Here is a 19,814-nt window from a genome sequence, read left to right as displayed (position 1 = left end):
AGAGAGCTGTATGAATGGGTAAATCAATCAACCTTTATTTATACAGGTAAATCCCTGTATAAATAAAGGTTGATTGATTTACCCATTCATACAGCTCTCTACTAGATCTCTACAAAGCTAATTGAACAAATCATTCTAAATGAGGCACAGATTGTAGTGTAAAGAGCTTTGAGTATCTCGATAAGATAGAAAGGCGCTATATAAGTACGGTACAGTCTATAAAATTTCTTCTTCTTCTTCTTTCAGATTTTCGCTTTTCAGGGGTCGCCACAGCGAGTCATCCTCCTCCACCTCACTCTGTCCTCTGCATCCGCTGTCCTAACTCCAACTACCTCAATGCCCTCTTTAACTGCATCCATATATCTCCTCTTTGGCCTTCCTTTTTGTCTTTTTCTTGGCAGCTGCATTTCTAACATCCTTCTGCCAATATACCCACGGTCCCTCCTCTTGACATGTCCAAACCATTTCAGTCTGGCCTCCCTAACTTTATCTCCCAGTTGTTCAACCTGTGCTGTACCTCTGATGATCTCATTCCTAATGTTATCCAGCCTTGTCACTCCTAAGGAGAACCTCAGCATCTTCATTTCTGCCATTTCCAGTTCTTTCTCCTGTCTTTTTGTCAATGCCACTGTCTCCAGAACATACAATATAGCTGGTCTCACTACTGTCCTGTAAACTTTTCCTTTGACCTTTGCTGACACCTTTTTGTCACAAATAACCCCTGAAACATTTCTCTATCTACTCCATTCTGCCTGGACTCTCTTTTTCACTTCTTTACCACATTCCCCATCTTTTTGGATAGTGGACCTCATGTACTTGAAGTCCTGCACCTTTGTGACCTCTGCTCCTTGTAACCTCACTGTTCCACCGGCCTCCCTCTCATTCACACACATGGACTCTGTCTTACTAGGGCTGACTTTCATTCCTCTTCTTTCAAGTGCATACCTCCACCTCTCCAAGTTCTCTTCCACCTGTTCCCTGTTCTCACTACAGATCACAATGTCATCTGCAAACATCATAGTCCACGGGGATTCCTGCCTGACCTCATCTGTTAGTCGGTCCATTACCAGAGCAAACAAGAAGGGGCTCAGAACCGATCCTTGATGCACTCCCACCTCCACCTTGAAGCTATTTGTCATCCTACAGCACATCTCACCACTGTCCTACTGTCCTCATACATGTCCTGTACCAGTCTAACATACTCTTCTGCCACTCCAGATTTCCTCATGCAATACTACACCTCCTCTCTTGGCACTCTGTCATATGCTTTTTCCAAGTCCACGAAGACACAATGGAGTTCTTTCTGACCCTCTCTGTACTTCTCCATCAGCATTCTCAAAGCAAAGATGGCATCTGTGATGCTCTTTCTTGGCATGAAACCATACTGCCGCTCACAAATAGTCACTTCTCGTCTAAGTCTTGCTTTCATAACTCTCTCCCAGATCTTCATCGTGTGGCTTATCAACTTAATTCCCCTGTAGATGCTACAACTTTGTACATCACCCTTGTTATTAAAAATGGGCACCAGCACACTTCTTCTCCATTCCTCAGGCATTTTCTCACCCTCATATATGCTATTGAATATTTGAGTCAAAAACCTCATTGCCATCTCTTCAAGACATTTCCAAACCTCCACTGGTATTTCATCAGGTCCTACTGCCTTCCCATTCTTCATTCTTTTCAGAGCTTTCCAGATTCACCCTCACTAATCTTTCCCACTTCCTGGTCCACAGTTTCTATAAACTCTACTCTTTGTTCTCTTTTATTCTCTTCATTCATTAGCTCCTCAAAGTACTCCTTCCATCTTCCTGTCACACTCTCCTCACTTCTGAAAAAGTTAAATCTGGTCCTCTGGACATTCAAAAAACAAAACAAAGCAAAACAAACAAAAAAAATGTAGAAACGTTTCATCTTTCATCCGAGAGACTTCCTCAGTCTGAGGTGCTGTTTTCAGCTCAGTCTCTTAAATAGCACCTTCTCAGAGTGGATCAACCAGTTTGCTGCTGACAACCAGAACCAGCTGCTCACATGGTCAAGAAGGACCATCAGCCTAACAATGGATCATTAGCACCTGATGGCTGTTTACTATTCACAGGGGGTTGAGTGATACTAGCAATCACAGCATTGTAAAAGGGGGACAGTTGAACCCAGAGGCCTCCGCCCCTGTTTAATGATGGACGATTTCTTTTCACAAAGATGGCCTCCTTTACTCCTCTCTCAAATCATCGTTCCTCTCTATCCAGGATGTAAACATCTTCATCCCTGAAAGAGTGACCGCTGGCCTGGAGATGAGTGTAGACTGCAGAGTCCTGGCCTGATGATGTTTCAGCCAGGTCTCAGTCATCAGAAATAAATCCAAAGAGTAATCATGAGTAAGAAACTTAAACATCCAAGATGGCGCCTTTGTTGATGGCACGCAGTCTACCTCTCCTGAATTTGTTAAAGTTACTCATGTTTTGCCTTCTCTTCATCCATGATGTATCCTCACTTCTAGTGTACAACCGCTCAACTCTGCTAAAGATGCAGGATTTGCTAAACAACGCACCAGTTTTTGGTAAAACTGGACATTTTAAAAAACCACCGCCCTTCCTGGCGTCTGTGCCAGCCTATCTACGCCGCACTACCGGGACGTTGCTACGCAACAAACGCCGCAGAAGACGTGGAAGGAGAGCGGGAGTCCTCGTCAAATTCAAATTCTACCTCTCCTCTCACAGTACGGTTGATCATCGGCTTCTACTGCAGGACTTACCTTCGGAGTTTGGTGTCTTCGACCTCCGACGTTCCCTGGTATATCGTCATCGATGCCTCGTTCCTGTTAAACCTGGCGTCAACTTTCAGTTTCCACCTTGTCGCTCTGTGGGGACTAGGAGGGGGGGCTGCGTGCAACAGAACCTCCGCCCGCTTGCCCGAGCAGCTGATGACGCAAATGGCTGTGTACCAGCGCGTGCAGCCCTGTTTAATGCCCGATCGCTCTCAAATAATACCTTTATGCTAAACGATCTGATCTCTACTCATCGTTTGGATTTATTTCTGATGACTGAGACCTGGCTGAAACCAGGGACAACAGTGCCTTTTCTGAGCTCCTCCCACCTGGCTCCTCCCACCTGGCTCCTCCTACTTGAGTGCACCACGTGTGTCTGGCCGTGGGGGCGGTCTCGCTGCTGTGTTCAGTGATAAACTCACCTGCCGCCCACTGCCTCCTAAAAACTACAGCAGCTTTGAGCTTCAGCTGTTTGTGATGGAATCTGCACCCCCCCTGCTGTGTGGTGTTTATATCGCCCTCCAAAATATAATAAGGATTTCATTAATGAATTCTCAGAACTGTTGGCTGAACTGTTGCCAAAATTTGACAGTTTGCTTTTATGTGGTGATTTTAACATTCATGTTTGCTGTCCCTGTAACCAACTTTCTGCTGACTTTCAAAGCCTTCTGGATTCTTTTAACCTGTCACAATCTGTGTCAGGGTCCACACACAGTCATGGTCACACTTTGGACTTAATCATCTCTCACGGCCCTTGTCTATCTGATATAGAAATTTTGGACACTTGTATTTCAGACCACTTTCCTATTATATTTGAATTTTCCACTCCTCCCCCAGTAAAAACTATGCTTCCAGCACGTCGCTGCCGCTTCATCACTCCCTCTACTCCAGGTCAGTTTGCTGCTGCATTTAGAAGCACTGACTTATGCCCCTTTTCCACCGTCACAGAGCGGATCAGATCAGTTCGGGTTGGTTCAGATCGGTTCGGGTCTGTTGTGTTTCCATGTACATTTCTGGACCGGCTCTGTAGGCGGGGACTAGAATCCAACTGGTCTTACCACCTGGTGGCGGTAGTGCTCCCTTAAGCTACTTACTAGCCACCACTAAACGTATTAGAAGAAGAACACCCTGAAGGTTTTGTCACACGATGTTGTGGAAAAGATGTCATGCTCTAATGGAGCTGTAACTTTTAAACCTGATTCATAATCCTACCTTACTGCCTTCCTGCTGCTTTAAACCCATGTGTTTTTCATTTTAGTATAGATTTTTACAATAAAGATGTATTAAAAATATCTTCACTTTTATTATTTGCAGATATGCACAAGGTTCATGTTAAAATTACAAAACATCACACTGTGTTGTAATCTTTGAAACTGCTTTTACAATAAGCTACAGACTTGAAAACAATTAGGTTAAATTTTGTCCTTGAATTTTAAAGATTTGTCTTTCATTAAATTAAAACATAAATTTATTACTTATTAATCTAAAAAAGTTAAGTCTGGTCCTCTGGACATTCAAAAAACAAAACTAACAAAAAACATTTAGTTTATTTATTATAAACTGTATTGTTTGTTTTGTGAATGTCCAGAGGACCAGACTTAACTTTTTAGATTTTTCTACCTGGATTATTGAACATGCATCAGGATATTAATTAATAAATAGTCAATTGGTCTGTGAACACCATGGGGTCCTAGAAGAGTTGAAGAGGTGGCTGTTGATGTCTGTGCCTCCCTGGTGAAGATGCTGCTCCCATGACCCTGAAGCAGAAGATGATGGATGGTGTATGGATGGATGATGGATGGATGGATGGATGGATGGATGGATGATGGATGGATGGATGGACGGGTGGACGGGTGGCGAAGGAGGAGACCATCAAACACAGCAGGAGTGGTCAGTTCAGGTGAACTCCTGCCTGTTTGCTTCAGATCAGCTGTTCAAATCTCTGCAGGTTCAAATAAAAGGTGCACCAGGACTTTCAGCTGAATCTCTCGGGGGTTACAGTTGTACGGACGATAAACGATAACTGCTAAAAGATAACTGATGACTGATAATTGATAACTGATCACTGATCAGTGATAACTGATAAATGATAACTGATAACTGTCCTTTCTGAATATTTGACTGTTTTTGTGTCACTTCATCCTAGAACAAAACATTTATAACATAATAACAGTTGAGCAGATTCTGGTAATCTTTTCTTAGGATCCATTAAAGATCAAATGCAACTGGAAATTCTTCTCAACTTCCAGTATGAATTTAAACAAACACTATATGAACTTAACATTGTAAAATTTGTTTAGGAAATTTAATGTTCAAGGACACCACTTAAGAAAAAAAATTGTTTAATAGTAAAAGTAAGAAGTGAAAAATATACAAAAATAAAAACTACTGCGTCCAACTAATGACTGTGTATCTGTGTGTCCCTCGTCTCACGGGCTTCATCCAGAAGAAGACACAAGTGTTGTTCCTGCTGTGTCCGCTTCAGTTCTTCATGTTCATTCAGTGATGAAATAAGACTTTTCTTTACTGGACTCTTTTCTCTTTCTCTTCACTAGAAAGAAGAAACAGGTGGTTAATTCAAGCTACATACTGTTTTTGAATAAATGCATGAAACAAAGAAAGGTGCTGCTAACAGCTATAATAGATATATTAATAATAATAAACTGATAAAATAAGAAAATGAAAAATAAATTGATTTAAAAATAATGAAAATAATATAATAACAGTGGATACATGAATCAGAAAGTATTATACAGATATTCTTTGTCATTCGCACCTCATGTGGTACATGTGGTGGATCAAAATTATGTTCACAGGGTCCCAGTTACATCCAACAATAAAATATAAAAGAAAAACAGTAATAAGATCTAAGATATGAACTAAGAAAAACATCAACTAAAAATATGATAAGCTCTAATAGCATAAAAACATTAAACACAATACGCTGAACAGCAGCACGGACATGAGTCTGTGTGAACAGATGAGCACGAATGAACACAGCAACATGAAACAGATCAGCAGCAACATGAAACAGATCAGCAGCAACATGAAACTGATCAGCAGCAACATGAAACTGATCAGCAGCAACATGAAACTGATCAGCAGCTACATGATGTGATTCTTCACAGTGTTAGATATTCATAAGGCTGCACAAACTCAAGTTCATGTTGCTGTTTGATGTATTGTTTTGTTTGTTTACTGCTATTAGTGCTTAGTGTTTTATTAGTAGATGTTTTTTAGTTGATATTTTTCTTAATTCATATCTTAGATCTTATTACTGTTTTTATTTTACATTTTGTTGTCTGTAACTGGGACCCTGTGAACATAATTTCATCCCAATTCAGTATTTATTCAACATTTTAGTTTTTTACTTTAAAAATAAAATAAATCAAGTCCTTATCGGCACAAATAAAGTGATGTGGAACATGTTGCATCTGTTCTTACCGAGCACAGAAGCTGCAGCGTTGTGCTGCTCTGTGAGGTGCAGGTGGGCTGTGATGGAGCTCTGTCAGGTGCAGACTCCTCTGATGGAGCAGGAGCCGGAGCCGGGAGGCTTGGAGGGTTTAATGTGGAGTTTAGAGATGAACCTTCACGCGCTGAAATACGTTCTGGATAAAATACAGTGAGAAATGGGACCGGAGGACAGTTAGCGTTTATGCAAATTAGCTTAGCATCGTAGCACCGACGTTGTACTATTATGGCGTCAGCCTCTTTTGTTAGTTAAAAATATGTTCAGAACCGATGGGATGAGTCACTTAAAATATGTTTAAAGTTAGAAAACACTCACCATCTTCTATAAATGATTCAAGTAGAGCAGTAGTCGTGTCCAAACCACCCTCCAATCCTCCATCTAGCTCGCTTTGACTTTTTTCGTCGGCCACCAAGCACAACAACACCTGCACTTCTGCATTTGACCACAGCTTTGATATTATTGTTGTTGTATAGCTTCAAAATACTAAAATATACGCTCCTCATGTTATCGCTAATGGCAAGCGGTAGAGAAAAAAATGGTGGATCGGGTTGTTTGGAAAGACTCCACAGACTCCTCCCCCCGACCAATCAGTGACCGACAGTGTTTCTGACGTCACGGCGCGGCTCGCTCGGAACCCTTGAGAAGCCGGGCCAGAATTTAGCGAGGCGAGCCGGTCCCAGGAACAGTGGAAAGACCTCAAACGCGCTTCAAGCCGGAAATATCCGACCCGCGCCGTGACGGTGGAAAAGGGGCATAATACTCTGCTGAAAGTCTGAATGCATCTCTACATCCAGAAGAATTTATCACCTCCTTTCAGTACACTTCTACAAAGATCTTGGACTCCATCGCTCCTTTAAGACAGACTTCTACAAAAATCAAACCAGATCCCTGGCTCAATGGTACCACTCGGACTTTTAGACAACGCTGCAGGAAAGCAGAACGCAGATGGAAGAAAGACAGGCTTCATGTGTCCCAGGACATACTGAGAGACTATCTTTATGAATATCAAAAAGCTGTTAAGCAGGCCAAATCACAATATCTTTCTAATTTAATTTCTACCAGCTGTAACCGGCCAAGGGTTTTATTTAATACCATTCAGTCTGTCATTAATCCCTCCATCAATGTTCTGAAAACTGCTACACAGTCTACCTGTGATGGTTTTCTTGATTACTTTGTGAACAAAATAGACTCTATCAAGCAGAACACTGTCAGTACATATAATGCTGTTCAGTTATGTGCTCCCTCAATAACCTCTGCTGTGTTTGATCAGTTCCACCTGGTCTCACTACCTCACCTCGTTAAGGTGGTTCAGCAGATGAAACCTACAAACTGTACCCTGGACATCATTCCCTCTAAGATGTTCAAGCAGTCCTTGGATGTTATTGGTCCTTGTCTTCTGACATTTATTAATAGCTGTCTAAGTTCAGGTTATGTCCCGTCTGTTTTCAAACATGCTGTGGTCAGGCCTCTTCTTAAAAAAACGGGTTTAGATCCTACAGCTTTTTCTAATTTTAGGCCAATTTCACACTTGTCATTTTTATCCAAAGTTCTGGAAAAGGTTGCTTTCATTCAGTTGCAATCTTTTTTAGAACACAACAACTTGTTTGAAAAATTTCAATCTGGCTTCAGACCACGTCATAGCACTGAATCTGCACTACTCAAAGTACAGAATGATATTCTTTTGTCCCTTGATGCCAAAAAAACTGTTCTGCTGGTGATGTTGGACCTCTCAGCAGCTTTTGATACTGTAGACCATCAGGTCCTAATCACTCATTTGGCTCAGCAGGTTGGCCTTCAGGGAGTTGTGCTAGAGTGGTTTAAGTCCTATTTAACAGACAGAACTTTCTCTGTTATGATTGGTGATCTGTCCTCTTCTTCAGTCTCTTTGACCTCTGGTGTACCGCAGGGATCCATTCTGGGGCCTGTTCTCTTCTCACTTTACATGCTACCATTAGGACCCATCATTGCACGCCATAATCTGTCTTTTCATCTGTATGCAGATGATCTACAAATCTATCTGCCGGTCACTCCCAGTTCCTCACTCGGTTTCAACTCGATTGCCAGCTGCTTAAATGACATTAAGCACTGGCTGTCTCAGAATTTTCTCCACCTCAATAACGATAAAACTGAATGGATTTTATTTGGTGCTTCCAGTAATTCATGCAACATCTCTCCCAGTCTAGGTTTTCCGCTTCCCCACGCCAACCAGGTGGTAAAAAATCTAGGAGTGGAGCTTGACTGTAACTTAAAGCTAGACAAACAGATGAGTTCTGTTGTGAAAACCAGCTTCTTTCAGCTCCGTCTGCTTTCCAAAGTAAAATCACTCCTTAGCCGTAGTGATCTGGAGAAGGCCATCCATGCCTTTGTGAGCTCTAGGCTTGATTACTGTAACGCCTTATATGTGGGTATTAATCAATCTTCTATCTCCCGTTTACAGCTTGTACAAAACTCTGCTGCTCGCTTGTTGACTAACACACGTAAATATGAACATATCACTCCTGTCCTTTCTTCTTTACACTGGCTCCCAGTTCAGTTTAGAACACAGTTCAAGCTGCTACTGTTTGTTTTTAAAGCTTTGAATGGCCTTGCACCACCTTATATTTCAGAACTTTTGAAAGTCCACCAGCCCAGCAGAGCTTTACGGTCTGCTGGTCAAAATCTGCTGGAGGTGCCACGCTCAAGGTGCAAACAATGGGGGGACCGGTCCTTTTCTGTTGCAGGCCCAACAGCCTGGAATACTCTTCCCTATGAGCTGCGTGCCATCTCTGATCTGGTTCTGTTCAAAGCCAAACTGAAAACATACTTATTTAAAAGGGCTTTTAATGTTTAACTTTTAGTAGTTTAGTATTTAGTATTTATTTTTTTATTTTATCTCTTTTACCTTCTTTTATTCTCGCTGTGTTTTTTAATTTGCACTGATTTATTGTGTCCTGTTTGTAATCTTGTTTTGTCTTGTGAAGCACCTTGGTCAATGCAAGGCGTTGTTGGAAGGTGCTATAGAAATAAAGTTTATTATTATTATTATTATGTTGATCTTCTGTGCTGGTCCATCCTTTTGGCCAGTGGCTGTTTAGTTTCCCCGATGTAAGACTGATCACCCTCCTGACACTGAACAACATACACAACATTACTCTGTTTGTGCCGGGGGACTGGATCTTTGGGATGAACCAGTCTTTAATGTATTTTGGGGTTTAAAAGCCACTGGGACGTTATGTTTAGAAAATAAACGTCTCAGTTTCTCTGATACTCCCTCAACATATGGAATGACCACTGGTCTGGGTTCCTCCTTTTCACCTGTTGGCTGACTGGAGTCCTGTTTGAGTTTTTTCTCTTCTTTCAGGAAGGCCCAGTTAGGATATCCACATTGCTCTAGAGCCTGTCTTGTGTAGGATTTCTCCTTCTGCCTGGCTCCTGAGTTAGTGGGGATGCTGTCTGCTCTGTGGTACAGAGTCCTGATGACTCCTAACTTGTGCTCCAAAGGGTGATGGGAGTCATCAACAGTGTTTGCAGTTTGACTCCCATGGACACGATGGCGGGAAACGTAGTTTTTTTTGTATGTTAATTAGAGGAAAAGATCTGCATTGACACGGACGAATTTTGTGTTTACATTCATCTGGAGGAATCCACCCCCGCCCCCCTAAATCCGCTGTAGTTACCATGCCGGGTCATTAGATGGCACTGTGAATTTTGTACCTTCACCTAATGCGCATGCGTGCTGCCTCGGCATGCTCCTTTCCTGTGGGCTAAAAGTTCAGCTAACAACATCTTAACAAGTTAAAGATGGATTGGATTTTGGATAAGAGTCGACAGATTTGACGCCAAGCGGGACCGCTTCATCTAACAGCTCCACATGGGTCGCTGAGTGGAGCAGAACCGAGTCGACGATGTCAGACTTTACTTCGTGATAATCAGCAACTGATTTAAAGCAGGTAAATCAACATTCTTAATAATGTTTGCTTGTGTTTTCTTCGATCACACAAGAACAAACTGAGTTTTTATTTTTACTTTTCCTGAAAGAAGAAGAAGCTGTCCTCCACCAGGCGGACCGGTTCTGAACGAGGCTCGGCCCAGGTGCAGTGTAGATGGACGTCGAAGAGAGAGATGTTGGATGAACTATTTATTCAAAAATCTTCTCAGTTCTTTTATTCAATCCATTGAATGTTTTAAGCTGCATTAATCAGAGTGACAGCTTGAACGAGCCACATGGATAACGTGGGACCAGATTCCAGGATGAAAACAGAGCAGAGTCCAGTTCATTAATGTAGTTTACAGTTCAGTTAACTTGTTTTTAATAGTGTGTTCAGTTTAATTATCAGTGTTTGTGTGACATACAGTTTGTAGTGTTGAATAAATAAATAAAAAATTAAACCTGACGTCTTTATTTTCAACTTTAGTAACATGCAATATGTTTAGCATCATTTTAAATTTGAATTACAAAATGTCCAGATAGCTTCATTTAGCTCAGAGCTTCATTATATTTCACACTAACATAAATACTGTTTATTGTTATTAAACTGTTATTATTTAGCACATTTAGTATGTTATAGTCCAGCGTGACGTGTGCGCATGCCACGTTCTATAAACAGCGACATTAGAACTGGATCAGATTGTGTCTCTTCCAACACAGATGTCGGTCACAGCACCTGGAATCTGACGTAGATTAACTACGAGATTAAAATATATTCCATCAGTCGTAGTTCTGAAAGCACTGTGTCCGCCGCCATGTTGATAGAAATATGCCGTCTTTCCGACCGTGCGTGCGTGTGCGCATGTGGTTTAACACAAAGCCTCAGCGGGAGATGTTTACATTATCAGCGGCAGTCAGTGAAAAACCTCCACTCTGGAAGGTGGATTCAGAAACTTCCGGATTTGGTGGGGGGGGCACTGGTGTCGTGTAAATGATCAGCAGAACTGCAGAGAAAACGGAGCGGATTCACTCAAAATACATGCCGTGTAAACGGCCCCTCAGACTGAGCAAGTCTTTCGGATGAAAGACGAAACATTTCTACTTTTTTTTTTGTTTGTTTGTTTTGCTTTGTTTTATTTTTTGAATGTCCAGAGGACCAGATTTAACTTTTTTTAGATTGCACCAGTCGTGTTTTCTGCTTTGCAGGAGGTGTTGTTGGGCCATTTCATGTCTTTTATAGTCCATGCCCTGAACACCAGGGCAGGGTCTTCTGACCCCTGACTTGTAGGCAGAGTTAGAGACATCTGTCTGTTTTTTCCAGTCTGGTGCCATGAGAGATGGGAGAAAGAGCCTTTGTGTGCATCTTCTTCCCCCCATTCTGTGGATCTTGGTTCTGGAGTGAGGCTGATGAGAAGTTTTTGGCTTCTGGTGTGGCTTGCAACAGGTGAAGATGCATAGGAGGGCTTGGCTTGGTCCCTCTACTGGGTCCGATGCCACTGTTGTGGTGTAGAGAGGGTGGACACGAGGGGAGCAGAGAGTCGTCCCTAACAATAGGGATATAAAACAGACCTAGGCTGTATGCGTTTTCACAGTATCAAGCCTTTTTGAGCAGTTAAAAAAAGGAAGAAAATATTTAATTTAAATGTTTAATAACTTTACCTAATGGAAGCATATATAAGGTAAAGAGTATTGGACCAAGCACTGAATCCTGAGGAATTCCATGACTAACTTTTGTGTATAAAGAAGATTCATTATTTACATTACAAATTGAAATCTATCAGATAAATATGATTTAAACCATCTTAGAGCCGTTCCTGTAATCCCAACATCATATTCAAGCCTCTGTAGTAAAATATTGTGATCAACTGTATCAAATGCAGCACTGAGGTCTAACAGGACCAGTAGAGACACAAGTCCATTGTCTGAGGCCATGAGAATATCATTAATGACTTTTACTAGTGCTGTTTCTGTGCTATGATGAGCTCTAAACCCTGACTGAAACTCTTCAAACAGATTATTTCTTTGTAGATGTTCACACAACTGACCTGCAACTAGTTTCTCTAGAATTTATGAGATGAAAGTTAGATTAGATATAGGTCTACAATGGGCCAGGATTCCTTAGTAAAGATTATGTTTCTTAAATAAAGTTTTAATTTTAGCAATCATAAAGCATATTGTTACATAACCATCCATTAAAGACAAATTAAGCAGATCCAAAATGTGGATAATAATTAATGTTAATATGTCTTTACATAGCCTGGTTGGGATGGGATCTAGCAGACATGTGGATGGTTTGGATGAGGTTATTATTTTTGACAATCCAGAGCTCAACAGGACAAAAACTGTCCAAACATAAATCAGGTTCTAGTGACATTTTTAAAGTTGCCTTATCTGATAGGGGACCAGAGGCAATAGAAGGAATGACGGTTTGAATTTTCTCCCTAGTTGAAATAATTTTATTTGTAAAGAATCTCATGAAGACATCACTCATCATATCCCAGAGGAGGTATCAAAAATAAATTCCCAATAGCCCCACAGCTTTGGACAAGTCCAGAATGTGTGTAAGAGCGTAGCTGGAGTTTGTTTGCAAAGATTACATGCAGGATCCAGGTTAGTTTTAATCTTGGACAATTTATCTTTGGACCGGTGCAGTTGGTACACCACCTTGAATTGAATTATAGCATGTCTCTGAAGATGACATGCTATAATTCAATTCAAGATGACATTTGTGGGACACTAGGGGACAGACCTGTATGTTTAATGCTTGTTGTTTTCTCTTCTCTACAGGAAAAGCAGGTTCCCTTCAAATACTGCAGGATGAGATCTTAGAGAAATCAACAAATCTTCAAGGACTTGATGACAAACTAAAGAAACTCCTGGCACAACTTCAAGACAAAGCCAAAGATCTTCGTAGCTGCCAGGGCTAGGTGCTACCAGACACAAGCATTGCAGTGCCTCTCAGATTTTCGTCATTTACACCCTTCTTTCATTTTCATGTATTTGCACTTTTATCGTACATTTTCTCCCCAAAAAAAATGTCTGTTTCTTACTTTGAAAGGCAGTTAAATTGTATGCTTTAATATGCAGTTTGCTCTACAGTTAACTTTTTAGTACAACCGTTGCTCTATTATTTATTTATCCTTTTGCTTTTTTTTTGTTTGTTTGTTTGTTTTAAATAAAAAAAGAAGCTTGTCTACAGTCATATTTGTGTCTTTGGCAAGGCTGGATCTACCATGTGGGCAATCTGGGGACATGCCCAGGGGCCCTTGGCATAGAGGGGCCCTCTGTTGGCAGAATTTTTTTTTGTCACAACAACAAACACTGGGCATTCTGACTCCCCTCCTCCGTGCGATACAGCACTATGAGGGAGGATGGAGAAGCTGCTCACTATAACGGTCACAATGGGGCAGAGAGAATTTCAATTTTTTCAAAATAAAACAAAACCCGATAAAATTCACAAATCCACTTTATTCCTGGTGCCTCTACTGTAAAAAATGAATATTCAAGAAACTTCCAGTCCGACACCGGAAGTATCTGTAATATACTGGTGGAGAACAGAGTGCGAGGTTTGATGTAAGTTATTTGCAGTCAGTTTATCAGAGCAAATGTTTTTGTTTAAACGTGAAGTTTACTAAAATGTCCTACTGGGGTTCAGGTACCTGCTGTGCTGTTTGCGGCTACACAAACAACCAGACCAAGCTAAATAAGTGGCTACAACAACAGTGGTTTGAACACGGACCCAAACAACAACAAAAAAGAGTGTTCCTGTGAAAAGCGGTATGGTTTCCATCACCTACCTCTAGACGACGAAGCAAGAAGAATGTGGCTGAAAAATCTGAATTTGAAGAAACTGCCCTAAACACTGTATATGAGCTCATTTCACTTTGTTGACAAATGGCAGACGGAGGAAAACCTGCATCCTACTTTGTGTCTGGACTACAATAAACCACCAGAGAAGAGACACCGGATCCTCAGAAGGTTTGACAACAGTGATGAGAATATCAGATATGATTTCAAGTGTATAGAGAGTATTATAGTACTTTTTTATTTGTTATTACAATTTTCTCTGCAATTAAAATGCAATGTGTTTTTATGGCACTGACAGCATGGCAGCAGAAATCTAAAATTATTGTAGTTTCATAACAGAACAGTTCATGAATAATCCCTGATGCATTTTTAAGAAAAATCTTACTATCAATTTGTATTTCTAGCTTTGATAATGTACCCAGTTTTAAAACCCTAATGCATCTTACATTAATAATTACGTATATGTGTTATTACTACCAAAGAAGAACCTTTGGCAGTGAAACAGTTGGCAATGAAGTTGTTCTTATTAGGAGTAAAAAGTTCCAAGTTGAGACATTCAATATAATTTTTTCAGTTTGCTGTCAGGACTGAACAAATGGCTGGAGGCATACAGAGACATGGACTGTTCAGACATTGATCTCGTCCAACAGGCCAATGTTCTCTCATCTTCATATCCAGCTGACTTGGATAACTCCTTTTCTGATGAGCTGATCCAGTTTAGGTCTGCGGTGGCTGTGGACAAACTTTACATCAATGGTCAGCTGTTTAGAGATCCAGAGGTTACTCCCTGGCTCTATTAGTAATATAAAAAAAAGGTAAGTATGATCTTCAGTTGCTAATTTTACTTAAAATGTATTAGCAAGCATATATATTCATATTACTTACCAGATATTTATGTAATTTTTCAGCACAGCTCGGTTGGTGGGTTACACAGATGGTGGTGGTACACGGTGGCATGGCACTTAATGTGGTAAGGGGGTTCCTTTTTTATTTTTTCTTCTTTTATCTTTATGTGTTTATTGTGTTTATTATCATCTCACTTTATTTTTTTTGTCTCTATTTTTCTGACTCAATAATTATTAGCACACAGGCACAAAGGCTTATATATATCCATATACATACATACAAATACCTCATAAAGGAATACATGCATGATTTACCTTCAAAAACAGCACTTAGTTTATCTATAAATCATAAATAATCAATCATTAAGGATTATGTTATTGTCTGGGTGTTTTACTATTTTTGATATTTGTGATAATGGGTGTGGTTTAATTATATTTTCACAAGCACAAATATGGGCATCTTAAGGTTTGTCACATGGAATATTAATGGAGCCGGTAGCCAACATAAAAAAAATAGAATCTTTAGCCAGATTAAAAGATTAAAGGCAGATGTTGTATTACTCCAAGAGATTCATAAATTACCGTCAACTGTGGATGAGCTAAAGTCTCCTGAGTTTCCTCATGTATTCTCAGCCTGCTATAACTCAAGACAGAGAGGAGTAGCAATATTAATACATAAAAATGTGAACTTCACAATATTAGACACAGTTATAGACCCGCAAGGTAGATATATAATATTAAAATTATCCATACTCAGTCAAAAATATTGTATTGTTAGCTTATATGGGCCAAATGTGGACGATGCTGCTTTTTTTCATGATCTCTTTTCTACTCTATCAAATCACATGGATTGCTCGCTGGTACTGGGAGGTGATCTTAACTTTGGTCTAGATAACAAAATAGACAGGCTGAATGCAGTAGGAGCTCAACGCAGTTGGCAATCCATAAATGTAGTTAAACAGTACATGAGTGATTATGGACTCTGCGATGCATGGCGGTCTCTTCACCCTAATAGTAAAGAGTATTCTTTCTTTTCACATGTGCATCACTCTTACTCTCGTTTGGATTATTTTATAATCAGCAACTCATTGCTGACCAACATTTCAGACACTAAGATACACCCTATTGCTGTCAGTGATCATGCACCAGTTACTTTAAATTTAGATAATAAGAAAGAAATCCCAAAAAGTATAAACTGGAGATTAAATACCTCACTGCTTATGGATGAAGAATTTATACAATACTTTAAAAATGAATGGACATCGTATTTAGAGTTTAATGACTTGCCAGGTACATCAGCGTGTACACTCTGGGAGGCTGGGAAAACAGTTATGAGAGGGAAAATAATATCCTACGCAACAAACAAAAAGAAAAAAGAAAATAAACGTATTGAGGATTTAGAGAAATCTATCAAATTATTAGAAAGTTTACAAGGAGAGGAAACACAGACAAAACTACGCAAGATAAAATTAGAACTAAATGAATGTATTGACAAAAAAAACAAATTCTTAGTACAAAGACTTCGCTTGGAACATTTTGAACACAGTAATAAATCCGGTAGCTTTTTAGCTAATCAACTCAAATTAAATAAAGAAAAAACGTCTATATATGGTATTAAAGACACAAATGGTAACATAACTTATGACGAGGAAAAAGTAAATAGTGTTTTTAGAGATTTCTATAAAACTCTATATACTCCACAAATAAACCCAACAGATGAAGATATTAATCAATTCTTGGAGAGAGTAATACTTCCAAAACTAGACAGTAGTCAATCGTCAGAACTAGACTCACCATTAACATCAGATGAGCTCCGTGAAGCCATTAAAAACATGCCTAATAAGAAATCTCCAGGCCCAGATGGATATCCAGCAGAATTTTATAAAGAGTTCTGGAACATCCTGGAACCAATATTTCACAGAATGCTACATGAGTCAGAAGAAAATGGCAGGTTTCCAACACATATGAACTCAGCCAACATTAGTCTACTATTAAAACCAGGCAAAGACCCAGTACTACCTACCAGTTATCGCCCCATCTCTCTTATTAATGTAGATGTTAAAATAATTAGTAAAGTCCTCTCTAAAAGATTAGAGAAAATAATTCCTCTCATTATTCATCCTGACCAAACTGGATTCATAAAAGGAAGACACTCAACCACAAATACACGCAGATTATATAATTTAATAGAGTATTCATATAGTAAAAATATTGAAACGGCTATTTTGTCTTTGGACGCAGAAAAAGCATTTGATAGGGTAAACTGGAAATTTTTATTTTCTACATTGAGTAAATTTGGTTTTGGGGACCATTTCATTAATTGGTTAAAAATATTATATAACTCACCAAGAGCATGTGTCAGGACAAATAATCAAATATCTTCAAGCTTCTGTTTACAGAGGGGGACCAGGCAGGGATGTCCACTTTCACCTGCACTATTTGCTATTTTTATTGAACCTTTAGCAGCAGCAATAAGACAAACTGCTGATATTAAAGGTATACTGTGTAGAAATATAGAACATAAAATTAGTCTTTATGCTGACGATGTCTTACTTTTTCTTCAGAACACAGAAAAGTCAATATCTAATCTTATCGAATTAATAAACTCATTCTCAAAAGTTTCTGATTATTCTATAAATTGGTCAAAATCCACAGCTCTTCCAATAAACTGCGTGTTTAATACTTCTCTCAATGAACGACTACAATCAGGTAACATTACATACTTGGGCATTAATATTTCTCCTAGATTAGAAGACTTAATAAAATTGAATCATATCCCAATTTTAAAGAACATTGAAGATGATCTTACTAGATGGAAATCTCTGCCCATATCACTTATGGGAAGAGTTGCCTCAGTAAAAATGATGGTCCTGCCGAAAATAAACTATTTATTCTCAATGATTCCAAATAAACCTTCAACTGAATGGTTTAAGTCACTGGACTCTTTGATATCTAAATTCCTTTGGAAAAACAAAACTCCACGTATTAGCTTAAAAGCATTACAGAAATCTAAAGATACCGGAGGGTTAGAACTTCCCAACTTCTATCACTACTATTTAGCCAATAGGTTACAATATATCTCAAAGTGGTTAAATCCAAATACATTAGATGAAACTTGGATAGACATAGAACAAACTTTATGCAATAATATTAAGATTTCAGATCTACCGTTTATTAGCACAAATATAAAAAGACATGTTTGCTTTAAAAGCATCAATATTAGCTCTTCTCTGACAGCATGGTGGGAGTATTTGAAAATGACAAAATCTTCACTACTCCCCTGTAGACATACACCCATCTGGAACAATCCTGACATCCTACAAGAAAATAATATGTTAAATTTCCCAGGTTGGAGAGTCAAGGGAATTGAACGTCTGGAACACATATATGAAGGTGTAGACTTTATTCCATTTAATAATTTAATAATACAATTTGACATTGAAAATAAATACTTCTTACAATATCAACAAATTAAGTCTATCATAAAAAAGAAATTTAAGCTTAATAAAACTTTGTTAGAAACACCAATATGTGTGTTAGAGTTCCTTAATCTTAAATCCCCCAAATTATTATCTAAAATATACAAGAAATTGTCTAGAATCAATGACTCCATAATGTTACCTGTTGCAAAATGGGAGTCAGATTTATCAATCAATTTTGACCAAAACACCTGGTCTCAAATATGTTTAAGAACATTTAAAATGACTAAAATCTCCAACTTACAATTAATACAGTATAAAGTTCTTTATAGAGTACATTATACAGGTCAGCGAATGTTTCGGATGGGATTTACATCATCTAACAACTGCTCACAGTGCACAGGCAATATTCCTGATGATTATATCCATGCACTCTGGTTCTGCCCACCCGTTCAGAGGTTCTGGGTCCAGGTTTGTGAAGACTTGTCTAAATGTCTGAAATGTAATATTCCACTCTCTCCGTCTGTTTGCTTATTGGCTATCTTGGAAGATGTTACCCTGGAAAAAAATACATGTCGCATGATTTTCACTGCCTTATGCATCGCAAAGAAAACCATACTCCTGAATTGGAAAAATAAAAATAATCTTAGTATTAATCAGTATAAAAATCTGCTGTTAGATCATATTAGTCTTGAAACAGCATCTGCCGACACATTGGATCAATCTCTGTGGGCTCCTTTGATCGGCTCCGTTACATAGTGAGGGTGGGTAGTCTGGGATCTGACCTTGTGGGGCCTTGGGGTTGATGTGGAGGTGGGTGTATGGGTTTGGGGCCCCGGGGGGGTTGCCGGGGGCTGGGCTCTTGGGGGTACCTGGGCAGGGGGGCACTGCTTTCCCTCTGGGGAGGGCCTGGGTGGTTCTGGGGGATGTCTGCTGGTGGCTGCATGCAGGCCCTCAGGTGGTCTATGGCGGCGGTCGTGGGTCACCGGTCTGGTAGCCTGGCTGTGCTGATGTGGGTTCGGGGTGGGCGCGGGGGCTTGGGGTTCTGGGGGCTTGTCGCCCCCGGGCTTGGGCCTGTGGGGTTCGGGGATCTTGGGCTCTGGCGGGCGGGTTGCCGGGCTTTGGGCCGGCTTGCGTTCTGGTGCCCGGTTCTGGGCGGGGGCCTTCGGCTCGCTGGTGGGTTGTGGGTCATGGGCTGGGGGGTTGGGTGTTTGGGGGCGTGACCAGTAGCCCCTAGGAGGGGGTAGTTTGACCCAGCCTAGGTGTCTAGTGTGCTATGTGTTTTGAGAGATGTCCGAATGAGGGGTGGGTGTAGTATTTCTTCTGGAGTGGGGATGGGGTGGATGTCCTTGGGGGCGGCCCGGGACTGTGCATGGCCGGCTGGCTGGCCCCTTTCCTGTGGTGGGGGCTCGATCCCGGTGCTTCCTGGCACTGTCGGCGGTTGGGCGGGCGCTCTTGGCCGGGTCGTCCTGGTGGGGTTTGGCTCCATCTGGTAGCGGGCTGACTGCGATCTGTGGGGGTCCTGGTGGCCCTCGGGTGTGTAGGCTGCTGGTGCAGCTTCTGGCGGCCCTCGGGGCTCTGTCCCTCTCTGGTCTGGAGCTCA

General features: G+C 40.4%; 1 protein-coding gene across 1 annotated transcript in view; it reads left to right on the top strand.

Annotated features, from left to right (window-relative positions):
• The window catches only part of LOC119411629 (laminin subunit beta-3), a gene marked incomplete in the record, with an annotated part of 118,531 nt that extends 105,369 nt beyond the window's left edge, over positions 1 to 13,162 (top strand). Inside the window, 1 exon segment of the mRNA XM_037678535.1 lies at positions 12,928 to 13,162. Within this exon segment, the coding sequence (XP_037534463.1) occupies positions 12,928 to 13,067 (140 nt within the window).
• Between the last annotated feature and the right edge of the window lie 6,652 nt (positions 13,163 to 19,814).

The sequence above is a fragment of the Nematolebias whitei genome, chromosome 7, assembly GCF_014905685.2.
Source record: "Nematolebias whitei isolate Nwh7 chromosome 7, NemWhi1, whole genome shotgun sequence".
NCBI lineage: Eukaryota > Metazoa > Chordata > Actinopteri > Cyprinodontiformes > Rivulidae > Nematolebias > Nematolebias whitei.
Note: the sequence above shows the minus strand (reverse complement) of the source record. Positions and strands in the feature narration are given on the sequence as shown.